Source organism: Strongylocentrotus purpuratus, unplaced genomic scaffold (assembly GCF_000002235.5).
Source record: "Strongylocentrotus purpuratus isolate Spur 01 unplaced genomic scaffold, Spur_5.0 spur5_scaffold_16, whole genome shotgun sequence".
NCBI lineage: Eukaryota > Metazoa > Echinodermata > Echinoidea > Camarodonta > Strongylocentrotidae > Strongylocentrotus > Strongylocentrotus purpuratus.
In genome coordinates, this window is record NW_022145601.1 from 8639963 (window position 1) to 8658657 (window position 18695).

The window sequence follows — 18695 nt, forward strand, 5'->3', positions numbered from 1 at the left end:
CAGTGGAGTTTGTATCATAAATGGTATGTGATTAAAATCCAGTCATGGTACAAAGGTTCTTCCTAAAAATATAGCCTACATATGCCACCCTTGACCCAGGTGAATTGCATGGGTACCTGGTAGGAAGAAATTCCTTCATTGCTTCAGCACCTTGTCCTGGAAGTATACATTTGTGTAGAGTTTTGCTAGGAATACTTGAAGCCCCCAGCTACAGATGACATGGGCATTGACAGCAGCCAGACCAGGGGAGTGTTTCACAAAACTTGGTCATTAAAAACTGCCAAAATTCTGCAACAAAATTGCTCCCAGCCAATCCAAAGCAGTGACTTCAGTAGCCTTTAACGATCTATGTATCTTGTTGTTGAGACAAATTTAATGTTATATGGCTCTGATTGGTGTTTAAAATACACACAAATAATGCCGAAACCTTTTACTTGCCACAACTGTAAAACTGGTACATTCGATGGTATGCCACAGGTACCAAATGGCACACACAATGGGCTAATTCACAAAAGGATTGCACTGTGCTTTACAGTAGCTTCATGCAATAAACACTGGTCTCTAAAACACTCAAACTAGAAATTTTGAAATAAACGAGCTAGTATTACCATACATAATATTTCATAAAATTACCTAGTAAGTATACTATTTGGTAAAATTACTCCCACCCTTTTAGGGTTACAAATACATTATGGCCCAGGGATATTATTTGAGTGGGCATATAGAAAAGAGTCTAAATATATGTCTGCTGTAATGGACAAAAGGGAGTACTAAGTACCTCTACAATAAAGGAAATATATATATTACTTATAATATCACGCAATATACTGATACAGTCAAACCTGTCTATAGTGACCACCCAAGGGAAACACAAAAAGTGGTCTTTGTAGACAGGTTCCTTTAGTACATGTTTCAATGAGAAACAATTTTCAGGGGAAACAAAACATGTGGTCTTTATAGACAGGTGGTCTTTGTAGACAGGTGGTCACTAAAGCAGGTTTGACTGCAGTTCTAAAATCCTGCATTATGCGCTTCCTGCAGCGATGATCTGTTTGAACTCGGGCTTCAGCGATGCCCCGCCCACCAGGAAGCCATCTACGTCAGGTTGCTGTCCTATGTCACAGCAGTTACCACCATTTACTGAACCTGTGATGAAACGAAAAGATAATTTTAAGAAAATGAGAGATTAGAATTTATCTTTCATAACGATCAGAGAGACAGAAGAAATGGCTTGGACACATAATGCGGCATGATGATGGCTTGATGATCAGAGTCATAGAAGGTCCTATATATGGCAAGAAGAAGAGGGGAAGACCTTGTAGAGGAATTCTAGACGAGGTAATCTCAGAATGTGGAGCAACAGGGTATGAAACGCTTAAACGGATGGCTCAAGACCGAGGTACTTGGAGAGAAACTTGATATAGAATTTTGACTGGGTCACTGAAACTGTCATGAACTGACAGACCACTATTGATGATGAAATGTTTGTTTGATATAAGCCTGTACTCGATTTGATGAATTACAATACGAATATAGACCTTCATTGCTCATAAATCTCAGGTATCTAGGTAGTAAATAATAACATCGAAAGTTATACCGGTAATTGATAATCATTATCATGTAATGTAGCCCTTCATTCTGTTAGTTTTGCATACACTGTGGAATTATCACACTTTGCATACAAATAACCGTCTGAATTTGGCTTCCTGTTCATTCTTGCGACTCGCTCCAATGAGTCCAAGACAAAAAAGCTTTAAAGTAAATATTTTTATGTTGTCATTCTGTCCATTAGTAGAACAAGGACATTGTCATACAATACAAGTTTAGATCAAGTGGTCAAGTAATAACTCAAGTACCTGGTACTAAAGTTTCTTCACTAAAAACGAAATATAACGAAGAATTTCCGGAAATCAATAGCAACAACCTTTTCTAGAGTACCATAATCGTATTTGAAGAACAAAATACTTCAAATTTGCATATGAAATATTCACACATTTCATACAGTGCCCTTGAGTTCGTTTCTAGATATTCTTTGCATTCATATTCTTGAAATTTCAATCAATTATAAGAGCAAACAGAAAAAGGTTCAATCAGACATAAGAGATCGTCAGAATACCCACCATTGTGAGTAAGGTTAATGAGAATTGAGAGAAAATGTAGCAGAAAATAGGTGTATTGAAGATAAGTAGTGAAGAAAGAGAGAGATTGAGATAAGTAGGAAGAGGTGGAAATAAGCCTAATGACCACTGACCAGAAAAAAAGGTGAAAGATTAGAAGAAAGATACAATAACAAATTAAAGGTAAATGAGTTTTTAATATATATTCACATAAAATAAAATCAGTGCTTGATGCCAACTAACCTCCGTATACAATCCGTGTATTGGCCGCGACTGCTGCATTCACATGTTCTGTTAACCAAGAGCGCAGGTTTTGATGGACCTCCTGTGCTTGCTGTGGCGTGGCCGTCTTACCCGTCCCAATGGCCCAGACCGGCTCGTAAGCGATGACTACGTTGCCCCAGTCAGTGATCACATCTGAAATGGAATCAATCAGGTCAAATGGAATTCAAACTGGCACTTTTAGTGTACAAGTGCATGATGAATACTGCTCCACACTCTAATCTGTCTAATATGCTAACTACTCCTCCAGCTTCCAGATACCATCTGCGTTCACGGAACGATCAGACACTGTTACTGATCCCACGCACCAACACCAAGGCAGCCGAATGCTCATTCTCTTATGCTGGACCATCCATCTGGAACACTCTACCACAACACCTCCGCCTATGTAGTACAGAAGACACTTTCAAAAAGAAACTTAAAACCCAACTCTTTCTAACTTGAATCCATAATGTATGTTTTGAGTATCTAAATTTCATTTCATTCGTAATATCTTAATTACTGTTCCTTATTTGATTGTAACGATTTGTATGTTTCTTTTCTGTTGTAATAGCCCTCTGATCTGTTTTTTTGTAATAGCGCTCAATAAGAAAAAATTATTATTATAGAAAGATTTTGTTCCCACGTTTCCGTATTAAAACAACTCTGCAATCTAATTACTACTGAAAACAAAATGTATGACCCTTTTCTTCCCAAAAGCACTGGAGCCCCACCTCATAAGCAGTTGCGAATTATTCAAATCAGTTGCAACTCTGTACAGAAGAGATGGGACTTTGCAAGTACAGTATACAACTGATTGGATGGCTTGTGATCAATCCAGATCAACCACGACTCTTTATAAGACACAAATCCAAACTCTACATTTATATCTGACAGCTTCTCTTACAATGGAATGTTGCTGCTATGTCAGTATGCAAACTTATATGTCATATGAATTAGTTTTATTATGAACTACCAGCACTTGTTTCCTTTTTTGTTGTTGTAGAAGTGCCCCTTTCTAGTGAACAAGTCAATGGTCTCAAGATCAAATTAATCAGCGAATCAACAAGAGAGAATAAAAAGAGAAAAAATTGAAACAAAACAAAAAACAAACAATTTAGATCTTTAAAAAGTCAAATGAAATAGCTCAGATGACTTTTTAAATTTACATACATTAAAGAATAAAGATACACATACCGGCTAAAGCTCTCATCTGGCGATAGACTACCTCGTTGGTCTGACCCTTTTCTCTCTCATCCAGCTTCTCTCCGATGCATGCCACCACCTTGAGTTTGCAGCTGAGAGCATGGGCGACCTTCTGTGCAATCAACTGAACAGTTTACAAAGAGAGATAAAGAGATAAGGAGGTTACTGGTAAGTAGAGAATGAAAGGCCAGTGCAATAAAGTTACTATGGTAAGAGAGACCAAGAGAGATGAGGATGAATGACAGATAGAATGTTACATGTGAGAGAAGAGAGAGAGAAAGAGAGAGAGAGAAAAAAAAAAGGAGGGAGAAGTAGATAGGGGGAGGGGAGGGTGTCACATACAATCTCCAGGTACATATTTACTTCATCTGGATAAAAGTACTGGAGGCCCACCGCAGAAGGGGTTGCGATTTATTTAAATCAATTGCAACAATTGTACAGAAGAGATAGGACTTTGCAATATGCAACTGATTGGATAAAAGTGGGAAAGTGTTGTGCCAAAGGGGTTGTACAAATTTGTTTCTGCAACAATTGCTGTACTGTAATTTCATACACTCATTCCTAACCAATGCCGAATGCTGTTAGAACTGACCTCATCAGACTCTCCAAAGACATGCCTCCTCTCAGAGTGGCCCAGGATCACCCATCCTACGCCCAGGTCCTGCAGCATGGCAGGGGATGTCTCCGCCGTGAAGGCTCCTTTGGGGACCTTGTAGCAGTTCTGGGCAGCCACAAAGACTCCTGCCGGGATCTTGGAGTTCATGTAGTCGAGGTAGACAGTGGGTGGCGCAACGACAACATCTGTGGAAAGGAATGGTGACAAATGTTGATTTTTGGCGCTCAAATTTCTTTCACGTCTAGTTAGTTCTCTACGCGATACCATATTAACATCGCTTCTACCTAGCAAGATTGAAAATTTCAGTCATTATGCTTTGTATCAAGGATTTTTAGTTTTCTTCTTCATTTTTCAGGTCGTGATTAGCAAGTGATATTTTAAAACAATAAACAGTAAATTTATAACATCTTGTTTCATTTCGACTATATAGAGGAACAATTTGACCTAAACATCCCTGGTGCAATAAAATTCAATTTGCCTCTTCATATCTGAATGAAGCCTTAGTCAAGACAATCTCTTGCCATTTAACAAAAACTAGAATTTAATGCTCATGTGCCAATTTTTAGTAAATAATTTTGGCGAGTTTTGTACAGAGACTAAAAGTTTGGAGAATCAGAAGAGGAATTTTTAAAAAGTTTTTAATAACAAATCAACACATGAACTGAATAAATTGAATACCGGTATGTTCCTTGCAGGTCATAATTTGTCATTTGGCAAGTATCCTACGGGTAATTCTACAATTGTCCGGGGGGTGGGGGGACGCTAAAGGTAGGGTGTCTGATCGCGCACCCGATGTTGTGTGCTAAAATTCTTCCCATAGAGATTACACGCATCCCTATGCAGTCTACGTGCATTGCGCGACCATGCAAAAAAAGTTTTTTTTTTTCAAATCGAGATTCAAACCTTTATCTGTTGTGATCCTGAAGGTGATAATCAATGAATGAGGTGTCATATGAAAGAGCAGGTGAATTCCAATATTTCCAAAGTGGCGTAGCCCCCGAAATTCTAAAAATATCTTGGTCAAAACAGCAATTTAAACATTGTGTCCTGGCTAACTCTGAGGTTTGTCACTTTTGAGATATGACGCCCCGATTGATAAGTAGTCCCAGTCCTAAGGAACAATTCTATGTGATTATATTTTCGCTAGCCCCCAGGGATCACAACTGATCACAGTTTAAAAATACCCTTCTCGCTATTTGGTGGATCAGCTAATTAGGGGGCGTGCGCTCCGCTCAGTCCAAACCATGGTTACATCGCGTAACATCTCCGCGCACGAACGAAACCCCAAATTCAATTACACATTATAGTGACTGAAATTATGGTTGGCAATTCCCTCGATAAACCCGGAAGTGAATACACGTTATAGTCAATGGCAATATCGCGGAGACAACGTGCGTTGTCTCCGCGATATTGCCATTGACTACAACGTGTATTCACTTCCGGGTTCTACGGCGGGAATTGCCAACCATACTAGTCAATGGCACATATCGCGGAGACAGCGTGGCTCAAGCTGCAAGTCGCGCATTGGCTTAGCAACATGCGTACTATATGCATACGCTTGCATATCGCGCGATACAGCTGTTTGTCTGAATTTAGCAAAACAACATCACTCTGCGTGGACGTCTTTTTCATCGATTTTGACCAAAATGATATGAATATACCAGCGTTTTGGAGGGGCTGTAACTTTTGATAGAAACATCGGTGAGACTTGAAATTTGAAATGTATTATTCTGATAACATTTTTTATTCAAATATCAAACAAAAATGGTGAAAAACGATCCCAAATTGAAAATTGAAAAATCGTTCAGACACCTTACTAAAGGGTGATTGTCATAGGGTGTCTTTTATGGAGGGGAGGTAATTATGCTTGGGGGTAATTTTCCATGGGGTAATTGTCCTTGGGAGGGTAATTCTAGACCCTAAGGGGGTACTTTTTCAAGGGGGGGGGGGGGGGGTGTTAATTTTCCAGGGGGAGGGGGGCAATTTTCAAAGGGGTTAATCAAAGTAGTGGTCCAGTCTGCAGTGCACGAGCACCTGCAATGATTTTTCATGTATCACTATCGCTACCACAGTATCAGGACAATTACCCCCCTCCCCTCTCCCCCCCCCCAAAAAAAAAATTACCCCCAAATTAACCGTGGCAGTTCCCCCACCCCTAAAATTTAGCCTAGGACAATTACTTCCCCCTTGTCTTGACAACCAAGGATATTCCACCCGAGGACAAGTATCCCCCCCCCCCCCCCCCCCCCCCCCAGGACTGGGGGATGGGGGAGGGAGGGGGGTAACTCACTAACTGTCCACAACTACTTCTACGGTCTGGGCCTGGGGGTAATTTTCCGAGGCAATAATTGTCCTCAGGGATCATGGTTGTCCTCAGGGGGGGGGGGGGGGGGGGTAATTGCCCTGGAACCAATTTTTCCGGGCCAATGGTAGCCGCCTACCACGTCCTGCGAAAGCGAAACGTGGCCCCCGGGTCTCCGGGCGGGCGGAGAGAGTTAACAGGCACGAGCACAACCGACCCAGGCCAGTTTCACAATCACACTCACAATCGCACAGAGTCAGACCGAGACAATGCAATAATTACCGGTGTTTCCAGGAATCTGGGCTTCTTCCAGCATCTTCAGAAGTCCGTCGATTGACGCCTTGCTCCCATTCATCTTATAGTTTCCACCAACCCAGAAACGTCTTCCACTCGCCATTTTATCGATAAATTAGGACGGTTATTTGGAAGTTGAAATGTCTACAGCTCACACGCAATCACCCTTGACCTGGGATTCCCGGTCCAGTTCCGGTTTGGTTTTGCACGTACGATGTTGCCAAGTTGAAGGCAAAGCTGAGAAAATATTTAGTATTTTTCACAACACAACATCAAAGTATTGTTTCTTTTTTAAAAGTTAAATTTATGATCTCGTTTATTAAATAAGAGACAAAATTAACTTTATACATGGAATTTATGGTAGTCTATAAAAGAGTCATAGTCTTAGAACTGCTTTTGTTCCGCGGGAAAAAAAAGTTACGCAAGTCGTTTTGTAAACACGAAACAGCTGAGCACGTGCATGAGTTGACATGCACAAGGCAGGGAGATGGGAGGGAAGCATTGAGCTTAGCTGCATGCAATGCCAGTGCAGTGCGATGTATCTGAATACACGGATGCAGATAGCAGTCTAATTCTAAAGATTACTTCTACTAGGTGTTTCCATGTTTGCTTTGCAGTAGTTTGGGCAGATCTTCTAGCTCTAGTCGATCTAGAAACTTCTGAAAATGGCACCAACCTCATCAAGAAACAAGAAAGACAAGACTGCAGGCAGTGCATCAGAAGAAAAAGTAACAAAATCTGACAAAAGAACAACCAGAGCGGCAGCTGCAGTGAGTGGAAGGCGGACTAGACAGCAAAGGAAGAAAGTTGGAGAAACTGATAGTGATACAGAAGATTTTGAAGACCAAATTATTAAATCTGGCAGATCAACAACGGCAGATAGACAGAGGAATAGATCCACTCCTGATACAACTAGTACAAGTTCAAACCTGTCAAATGGAGCAGTGAAGAAGGTGTTTTGGGATCGAGTTAAATTTAATTATATTATAATTTCTATAGACAAATGAATAAGTGTCTTGTGAATTGTGTATAGTCAAAATGAACATATGAATGTGTTTTACTGTTGTTTAAAGCTGGAGTCATGATTTAGTATTTTTCATTCTAAGATTATTAAGAAAGTAAGAACGTGCATGCATGTAGACCCTAGATCTCTAGATCTAACTTAAAAAGAGGGTAAAAGGTCAATATTTCATGAGAACTAGACTATGCTGTAGCTATTAATTATTAAAGCAAAAATGCGCATATCACTATCGGACTTTTTTAACTTCATATATTTTTTCTATAGATTTTTTAGATCGATGCATGGTTTGACTGCGACATGTTAAACATCAAGTTTTACAATGAATTTAATTAATTTTGGTTGTTAGATTTTGGAGTCCTGCAATTTTTGAATTAGAGTCTAGATCTATAGATCTAAAGACTTTGGAGAGTTAATTATAAATCCAAGTTTATTAATCTTAATCTTTAACTATGTCATACATGCATATATTGAAGACATGATGACATATTCAACGGATGCAGTCAATGAATGTCAGTAACTGTTAAGTTTTGTTGATTGTGCAGTTGGAATTCTATTGTCTAAGCTTTTCATTGTGGGTATAAAAGTCACGTTGTTAAAATTCATGTTTTCTTATAAGAAAGAGAATGTTCAAGCATATACCAATCACCTTAAAATTGAAGTCTGATCCAGTTGCGAGGCCCTATTTTAAGCGAGCATGTGGGCCGGTGCTTTGTAGTCTACTCACAAGTCGATTTTATGCTGATCGAGACTGAATCTTTTTGCAGAAATATATTTGAAGCTAATATTTTGATTGTGAATAGGATCTATAGTGTTATGGAATAGAACTTCTAATGTATGAAACAAAATATCTTTGGTGATTGGGAGACTTAAACATTCATGAAATGATAAGAGAGAGAGAGAACAGAGCTACAAATTACTTCAATGCTTTGAACACTAAGGGCTTTAGAGTTCAGGTGAATTGTAATGTATGCAGCACTGCGATTATAGGAATAGATGGCCATGTCTTATTTTAGTTTCATTGATTTTTCATTGTTTTTAGCAGAAGCTGGATGTGGAGGAGAAAGAAAATGAAGAAACCATCATCATCAGAGGAAGCAGAGAGCCTGTCAGTCCCTCCATCACCCCAATGGATCTATTAAGCTCTAACATAGTTCATCGGATCTTCAGACATACCACCGGACAGAGGTTCAAACAAAGCCTGAGACAGGTAATATACATTTGAATGTTTCATATCATCTGTTAAGAGTAAAAAGGGAGTCCAAATTGGGACCCGTTTCACAATGCCTTTTTTTCAATGACAAAAAAACAGTGACAAATCTGCTGATAACCAATCACTAGCTCATGTCACTGATGACAAGTTTTTAGAAATGGGGCCCTGAGCTCTTCTGGCTTGGATCAGACGATATCTTCTATTTTATTTTTAGTTTCTTTATATTCAATTACCGTCTTGCCAGGAGGAACTAATGGCTGAAGAGAGCAGCATGATGAAGACATGGCTAGATGACATCAAGCAGTGGATGGAAATGTCTTTTGAGCAGCTAACTGAAACAGCTGAAGATGGAAAGTTGTGTAGAAATAGAATTACTTTGCCATAATCAATACTATTTACAATCAATTAGCTATACCTTATTATGCATCTTTTTTTTAGTTACTGTAATGCTTGATGATCATGGTTTCTGTCATAATACATGATTAAACACAAACATGTCTGCTGCTGCTGCAGCAACAAAAAGACATAAAAAGTGCTACGGGAAAGAAAAGGCTTGTTGTTTTTCACAGTTCCTTTTGAGACTTTGCAGGGAGATTATGTAATATGTATCATTGTTTTGTCATCAAAAGTTATTCCTGGCTTTGCTCATTTTAAAAATAGGAACTGTTATAAATTTAAATATAAAACGCTTAAGGAAAAAACAGATACAGGTAAACAAATTGTATCAAAGGGAATTGGTATTTAAAATCTGTGATGATAGAAAGTGATATTTTTGTCTTTTTTTTTCCTCTTACAGGCTACCATTCAACCATTTGTCCAACAGCTCTCAGAGTTCAGGGTTAGCCACGGAGCAAGCCCTTTTGAAAGGAGAGTGACGGCTCTTGAATGGCACCCAAAGCATCCCACAATGCTTGCTGTGGGGTCAAAGGGTGGTGACCTCATGCTGTGGGATTACAGCAAAGGGCAAGATGGATGGAATGTTGTGCAAGGAGTAAGTAATATGAAATATAGATATTAAGAAAGAGATAACAATCAGCCTCTTCTTCTTTGGAATTCGGCAGTCCATTAAAGCCTGTCTGAACTAGTTTGACCGGGGGGGGGGGGGGGGGGGGGGGGGGATAGGGGGATTATACCTCCTTGCAAGGTCACCGACAGGTGGTTATCTCATCAAATCAGCTCTCGATTAATATAAGAAAAAGGGGATCATGGGGGACCAACAGGCACAGATTAAGCATTGTTTGCCATATAGAGGGCGCAAGTAGCTATAAGTAGTGCAGTGGGGCTTAAATTGTATTATTCTATTGTATTATTTATTGAATGCAGAGTTCCAAGTATAGAAAGTGTAGAGTCTTCCCAATTTTTTTTTTTTGGGGGGGGGGTGGGGGAGGAGGGGGACACAAAATCACCCTGGAGTTTAGAATATGAGGCACAGAACTGCCTCTTGTCATGGATATCTTGGCGTCTAGAAAGTTTAAAAGGAAATGCTTTTAAATGCAAAATGAGAGGGCAGGTGTAGGTTCCAGAGGCATTTTGGTCAGTAATTATTTTTGACTTTTGCTTATCTATTCGTACTGATACTAATATTTGTATATCAATATAAATTCATTGACATCAATTCGCCATATTCCATAAGGAGGATGGCACATTGTTTTACAGTTCATATTATATTCACTAGCTGTTTTTAGCTCAACTCAAAACCATGCATTTACATCTGCCTATCTGATGTGTAGATAGGACCTGGAGGAAATATTGCCAGTCTGCTCTTCAGCAGAGACAAGCCCGATGAGATCTATTCTGCGTCCTTGGACGGACAAGTCCGTCTACAGAACTTTGAGGGCAAGATTCTCCATCTCTTTCAGAACACCATGGACTGGAGGTTAGCCAATCAGACGTGAGATGGCTGGTCATGTGACAGAAAGTTCTTTCATTTTTAAAAAAAGCAAACATGATGTTGAAAATGTTTGTCCCTGTCATTGGTGTGCTGACTGCTAGACAATTTTTTTATGCATTGGAAAGCTTGCCTTTTCTACTGAAATGTTTGAATATGGATTACATCCACATTGAACATAAATTCTGGGACAACCACCTTGGCTACCACTAACTGACTACAAGGTACCCTCACGGCCCTAGCTACTGTAACCCCTCCTCTCACCTCACTGCACCAAAGGATTACTTTCCTGTAGGACACCTATGCCCTAGTACAGGAACCCTTGGTAATCATCTAAGGAGTCATTCTCATGTTTATCAAGGAGGGGGGGGGGGGGGGGGGGGGGGGGGGGGGGGGACTGGACCAGGTTTGGTATATTTATCAGAGAGGTGGGGGAGGGGAAGGAGCATAGTCGATATTGAGTGGTAGTCCAGGGGTAGTCATTCAGATTATTGATATATTTAGATTTGTATCAGAATCTAACCTCTTGGAAAGGATATGTTTCTATAAAAATGGATCTTTCTTTTTGTCACTGACTAAAGTCATTTTTATGTTTGTTTTCTTCCCTACCCTGTCACTTCTATTTCATTCTACAATCTTCATCTAATTTTCAACCATGCACTTACCCTTACGTACATTCTTTTGCGTACACCCTTTTCTATTTTCGTTCTCGAAAATGTATTGCACTGTACTCCTTTGCTCTTCTCTTCCCAATTTTATTTATCTCTTCCCTTCTTTTGTATCTTCTTCTGTTATCTTCTCTTCTGTCTTCTGTTCTCATGTATTCTTTCCCTCTCTCTTATCTTCTCACCTCTTCCCACCACTCTTCCCCTCTACTCTCCTTCTTTTCCTTCTATTATTTCTCTCTTTCTATCACTCTGTTGGACTAAATGCATCTCTCTTCATCCCACACATTTCTCTTTTCCCCTTTTATCTTTATTTGTCCTCCGTCCCCTTAACCTTTCCATATTAAAATCTTCTCTATCTTCGCACTCCACTCATACCTATTTTTCTTTCTCTTAATTTTACCGTCAAATTCTAATCCTTGCCATTATCCTGTTCCTCCTTCTAATCCATCTATCCTTTGCTCCACCTTTGACCTTCGACCCCACCCCCTTGCATGTGTAGATTGGTAAGGGGGGCTCAGTCCAAGCACTGAGGTATGACCTTTCTGACCCCTCCTGGATATTCACTTCCTCTATCGATGGTATGGTTAGTCGTCTCAGCTTTGATGGCCAGCCAAAGAAGATTTACCTCAATACCAATGACTGGAAGTGAGTGTTTCCCTTTAAAAAAAAACTTCTTCAGTATTGACCATCAGTGGTGGATCCACAGGGGAGAGGGACACCCCCTACATCAATAACAATGACTGTAAGCGTGTTTTCCCTTATTCAAATGAACTCATACATGGCTGAGCAGAAGGGGGGGGGGGGGGGGTTGAGTAGCTGAAAAAGAGAAGCTATTATTAGAGACTGGGAGTGGGTGTTTCTCTTATATATTTGATATTAGGGTATTTTCTCAGCATTACATATTTATTTTCTGTAAACTAGCAAATAATTTGTTTTTCCTGTATTTTTGTGTCCTTTTAATAGCCACTGGTACTGTTCTGTAGATATCAACTATACAGACAATGTGCTAACAGCAGGAGATAACAACGGCAATGTGGTACTCATGTCTCGGCAAGGAGAAGAGGTAAGCCATATGCTGCTCATGCCTGTGATGATGATGATGATGATGATGATGATGATGATGATGATGATGATGATGATGATGATGATGATGATGATGATGATGATGATGATGATGATGATGATGATGATGATGATGATGATGATGATGATGATGATGATGATGATGGTAATGATGATGATGATGATGGTGATGATGATGATGATGATGATGATGATGATGGCGATAAAGATTGGGTGATGATGATGATGATGATGATGATGATGGATGATGGATGATGGATGATGGATGATGATGATGATGATGATGATGATGATGATGATGATGATGATGATGATTTGTGGTGGTGTTGATAGTGATGATTGTTATGCTGGGCCCGGTTGCATAAAACTTATCAGTGATGGTAACTTTGCCACCAATGGCAACTACCATGGTAACAGGGCTCAACAGCCAATCAAATCACGGTTTCCATGGTAGTCATTATCGATGGCAAAGCTACCATCAACGGTAAGTTTTGTGCAACAGGGCTCTGGTGATTATATTAAGAATGAACACCTTACTTTATCATTTACATCATTTTTAATTTTTGCAAACTTGCTGACTTAAAAAAATAAAAAAACATATATGAATTTGTACATGTATCAAATAAAATTGCATAATATAGTTGGTCAAGTTTTTGATCCTCACTAAAATTTCATGATGGTTTTGCAATTATTGCATGAGTATTAATGTGCTTGAACCAAATTTCCTCTCATAAATGTAAGCTAGCGATTCTTAGTTTTAAGTTCTACGTGTATAGTATCATGCCAAGGCATTTGCTGATGATATTCAGTATCTACAACACCATGGTATCAATTGATACAGTTTTCAATTCAATTCAATTCAGAACTTTATTTCAGACTCAGCTTCACAAGGCATAGGTCCATAAAACATATGTTACATAGATATATAGGGAAAAGAGCTGAGTATAAACATGATGAGTATAATAACAACAAATCTTACAAAGAGTATAACAAACTAAACTATACTACGCATTGTCCTTTTGTTTTTATATTGCTACACAATAATTCCTTGCATCTCTCTAGATGTGGAAGTACAGACTGCACAAGCAGAAGGTCACCCACTGCGAGTTCAACCGACGATGCCCCTGGCTCCTAGTGACCGCATCCACGGACAAGACGGTCAAGATGTGGGACATCAGGAACGTCTCCAGCAAAACCAGCTACGTCTACCAGATGAACCATGAAAGACCCATCAATTCAGGTTAGGACTTTAAAGCCCCACTGCACTACTTATAGCTACTTGTGCCCTCTATATAGCAAACAATGCCTAATCGGTGCCTGTTGGTCCCCCATGATCCTCTTTTTCTTATGTTAATTGAGAGCTGAGCTGATGAGATAGCCACCTGTCAGTGACCTTCATGGGTGGTCTAATCCCCTCTGGCAAAACTAGTACAGACAGGCTTTAAAGAAAAGAAGGAATGATCATGGGGGGTGGGGGTACAATGGGCCTGTCTTTTTCTCACCCTCCCTCCAAACATACACGCACACACATTTTGAAATCCAATCAGCATACTTGCACAATTCCACAATTGGCCCTTAATTTGTGTTTGTTCCTGCTTGTCCCCCTTTAGATAGTACCTGGTTATGCCTGCATGAATAATTGGTAATAGGAGCATAAGGATTGATGGATGGATTGGAATGAAAGAAAATACCATAAGCAATATTAAAAGTAGACCATTTTACAGGTGTATTCAAAATTAAGCTAAATAACGTCTCAAATCACAAGGTCTGTTTGTTTCATGTACAAGGCACATGGAAATACCTTTTATGATTAATTTCAAACCTATTTTATGTTTTCAATGTCCTGCCACTGTTCAAAGTGAATAGGCATGGAAACTTGATAGTCATATATCATCTTATCCGTAAGTATGAATCTTTGTTCACTTTCCAGCATATTTCAGTCCAGATGGGACTAAGCTCCTAACAACAGACCAGAGCATAGCCACTGAGAATCTATTCTGGTCCAATGTGGGATACACTAGAGAGAACCATCATTCATCCTCACAGGTTCTTTCAGCATCTCACACCAATCAAGGTACTACGGACTACTACTACTACTTCTACTACTAATACTCTACTACCACTACCACTACTACTACTACTTCTACTACTAATACTCTACTACCACTACCACTACTACTACTACTAATACTCTACTAATACTCTACTACCACTACAACTACTACTACTACTACTACTACTACTACTACTACTATACTACTACTTCTACTACTAATACTCTACTACCACTACAACTACTACTACTACTACTATACTATACTTCTACTACAATACTCTACTACCACTACAACTACTACTACTACTACTACTACTACTACTATATACTACTACTACTACTAATACTCTACTACCACTACAACTACTTCTACTACTACTACTTCTACTACTAATACTCTACTACCACTACAACTACTACTACTACTATACTACTACTACTATACTACTACTTCTACTACTTCTACTCTACTACCACTACAACTACTACTACTACTACTACTACTACTACTACTACTATACTACTACTTCTACTACTAATACTCTACTACCACTACAACTACTACTACTACTATACTATATACTACTACTACTACTACTAATACTCTACTACCACTACAACTACTACTACTACTACTACTACTACTACTACTATACTTCTACTACTAATACTCTACTACCACTACCACTACTACTACTACTAATACTCTACTACCCCTACAACTACTACTACTACTACTACTACTTCTACTACTATACTACTACTTCTACTACTACTACTACTACTACTACTACTACTACTACTACTACTACTACTACTACTACTATTACTACTATTACTACTATTAAAAACTACTACTACTACTTACGTCTACTACTACTTCTACTACTACTACTACTACAACTACTACTACTACTACTACTACTACTACCACCACTACCACTTCTACTACTACTTCTACTACTACTACTTCTACTATACTACTATTCTACTACTACTATTACTACTACTATACTACTACTTCTATACTACTTCTACTACTACTACTGTTGTAATATGTATATGACTCGGTGAAATGATAGAGTCTGGCAGACGATGTAATTATTGATTAGTAGCCATATTGTAAGACCATTTATTTATGTATCCTTCCGCATAGCTCGGCGTGGTATTTACATATCATATCTCATGTTAATGTAGTTCCAAGTGGATATACAACATCTCTCTCACAATAGATTTTTTAAATGAATAACCAAGAAAAGTTATAACAGTTCATCATAAAACCTCTTGAAACTCCAAACACCTGCTAGCAAACATTTTGCAAATATCAATACCTTAAAAATACTTTAACATATGCCCGACTAATTGCCAAGTAACAATTAAGGAATATGTTTATGATTCACAACTTGAGAACCCAAATTCGCAACCTTACTCTAGTTCCATAGAGTAGTCCTGTTTTGAAAAAACTAATACGTGGAATACCTAAAACCAGATGATAGAAATAAAACTATGTGGTTACATATACATCAGCAAACACATGCCTATACAGTTTTTTTTTTTTTTTTTTTTCTATATTGACATTTCCAACTTCTTATTCGCTAATCCAAACTTGGCCATTTAGAAGTAAATTGTACTTACATATATTTACAACCAAAATACTGTAATACTAGTTTGTAAGCAAAACATTGCTTCAAATTTGCTGATACAAAAAACTTTGCTGGGCAGAGCTACTGAACAACTCTATGGAAACTTTAGAACATATTCAACTTTGTTCTCATATTCTTGAAACATTTATAAAAAACTCAACACAAAACACTGTATTCAAGAAAGTTATGTTGCTTGATTATCCAACATAAAGATACCCTTGGGCACATTTCTTTACATTAGCATCATTGCATGCCATTCTATTTATTGTATGCTATTTCTCTCTTCTTTTTTTTTTTTTCTTTTTTTTTTGTTTCTATGAATTAGTAAAAAAAAAAATAAATCTCTGTTATTACCAATATATATGAAGTGTCTTTATGTGAGATTCTAACTATAAACTGGAACCTTTGTTCAATCTATATAGTCTGTCACTTTTGTGTGTTTAATTCTTCTTTCAAATTGTTTTTGGTAGTGTTTAACGATAATGGACAGGTTTATTACTAATTCATGACGATGTAGTTATTGATTAGTAGCCATATTGTAAGACCATTATTTATGTATCCTTCCGCATAGCTCGGCGTGGTATTTACATATCATATCTCATGTTAATGTAGTTCCAAGTGGATATACAACATACTTCATCTATATTGGATAATAACCGAGATTTAATTTTTTTTTTTACTAATTCATAACAACAACAACAAAAAACAGGACTACTCTATGGAACTAGAGTAAGGTTGCGAATTTGGGTTCTCAAGTTGTGAATCATAAACATATTCCTTAATTGTTACTTGGCAATTAGTCGGGCATATGTTAAAGTATTTTTAAGGTATTGATATTTGCAAAATGTTTGCTAGCAGGTGTTTGGAGTTTCAAGAGGTTTTATGATGAACTGTTATAACTTTTCTTGGTTATTCATTTTAAAAAAATCTATTGTGAGGGAGATGTTGTAATATGTTATATGACTCGGTGAAATGATAGAGTCTGGCAGACGATGTAATTATTGATTAGTAGCCATATTGTAAGACCATTTATTTATGTATCCTTCCGTATAGCTCGGCGTGGTATTTACATATCATATCTCATGTTAATGTAGTTCCAAGTGGATATACAACAACTACTACTACTACTACTACTACTACTATTACTACTACTATTACTACTACTACTACACTTTCATAATGTTGCTCTTATAATTGCTCATGCATATCTGCCAACCATTCCTATTTTGAGGGAATGATTTTCTATTTTATGGCCCTTAAGCTTTTGTTCCGAACCCTAGATTCCTCTCTTTTTCTGAAATATTCTGGGTGAAAAGTATACAAAGTAGGCTTTTTCCTAATTTTGCCGTGAAAGGTTGGCAGGTTTGAGTCATGGTGCTAAATCTTTTTTCCATTATGTTTTAAATTGCTTTATAGTTCCAATTTCATCTCGATGTTTTTGAAACTTTTGTGCGTACATTATTCTTGCAGTTGTTGACATTTAGGCCTTTTATCACATAAACACTTTGTATTTGTATTGTTGTTTTAAAACGAGTGAACTTATGAACTCTTTCATTTTTCCAAATCTCTGTCTTTCCTTTCTTCTCCCTGGCAGGCTACTGGCACACATTCCAGAACCTAATCGTAGTTGGCAGATATCCTGATGCGACCTAGAGGGATTTGAACATGACACGGTGCGATCAATAGATGCTTACGATGTCAGCTCTGGAGAGTTGGTGTGCAGGCTGATGGACCAATGTGCCACCGGCATCCAATCTGTAAGTGTCTGGGATCCTTGATGCAGAACGGTTACACGGGAGGGATGAGCAGTTAAAGGGACAGTTGAGTTCTCATTTAAGACCGCAATTAAATTGCCCTCAAAGTGCATGGTCATTGCTCTAATTCTTATTTATGACATTTCTAGTGCCTTTTAGGACATAAACAAATAACAAAACAAAAGAATATATGAACAAACAAAAAAAGAAAAAGAATATATGAACAAAATAAGAAAAAAGAATATATATGACACAAAAAAAGATTCTATAGTTTATAAACAAATTATAAAATCAAAAGAATACACAAAGTGCTGTGATAATTTTTTTCTGTTACAACAGCAAATCTCCCCCCCCCCCCTTTTCCCACCAAAAAGAACATGCTCCTGTGAACAAAATAGTAAATATTCAACTTGTTCTTGAAAGTCGTTCGATTGGATTCATGTTTGATTTGCTGGTAGGAAAATGTGATTGCATGCAATTGATTTGAATAATAAGTTTAAAGGATTTTCTCTGTCTTTTGTCCATCTAGAGATGGCCATATCACATTTTAAGATTGAATATTGCTAACAATGAAGT

General features: G+C 38.1%; 2 protein-coding genes across 2 annotated transcripts; one reads left to right on the forward strand and one right to left on the reverse strand.

Moving 5' to 3' along the window:
* Positions 1 to 1024: 1024 nt before the first annotated feature.
* Positions 1025 to 6940, reverse strand: LOC548616 (triosephosphate isomerase; the record flags this gene model as incomplete). The annotated part of the gene is given in 5 exon segments (NM_001123509.1): positions 1025 to 1146; positions 2361 to 2534; positions 3576 to 3708; positions 4177 to 4385; positions 6785 to 6940. Coding segments are annotated over 5 exon segments (753 nt in total).
* A 252-nt stretch (positions 6941 to 7192) lies between these two features.
* On the forward strand, positions 7193 to 18018 carry LOC115924834 (DNA damage-binding protein 2-like). The gene is made up of 8 exons (XM_030987708.1): positions 7193 to 7749; positions 8857 to 9024; positions 9824 to 10018; positions 10758 to 10903; positions 12547 to 12646; positions 13729 to 13906; positions 14597 to 14740; positions 17960 to 18018. Exons 1-8 carry the CDS (start codon positions 7462 to 7464, stop codon positions 18016 to 18018), a joined length of 1278 nt encoding a protein of 425 aa, XP_030843568.1. The 5' UTR covers positions 7193 to 7461.
* The last annotated feature ends 677 nt before the right edge of the window (positions 18019 to 18695 follow it).

What these genes read in the sequence shown, in the direction of transcription:
- LOC115924834 (XM_030987708.1), top strand. Translation starts at nt 7,462, where the DNA reads ATGGCACCAACCTCATCAAGAAACAAGAAAGACAAGACTGCAGGCAGT. An exon ending in CAAATGGAGCAGTGAAGAAG is followed by an intron (nt 7,750 to 8,856) that starts GTGTTTTGGGAT and finishes CATTGTTTTTAG; the next exon opens with CAGAAGCTGGATGTGGAGGA. An exon ending in CAGAACACCATGGACTGGAG is followed by an intron (nt 10,904 to 12,546) that starts GTTAGCCAATCA and finishes TCCTTTTAATAG; the next exon opens with CCACTGGTACTGTTCTGTAG.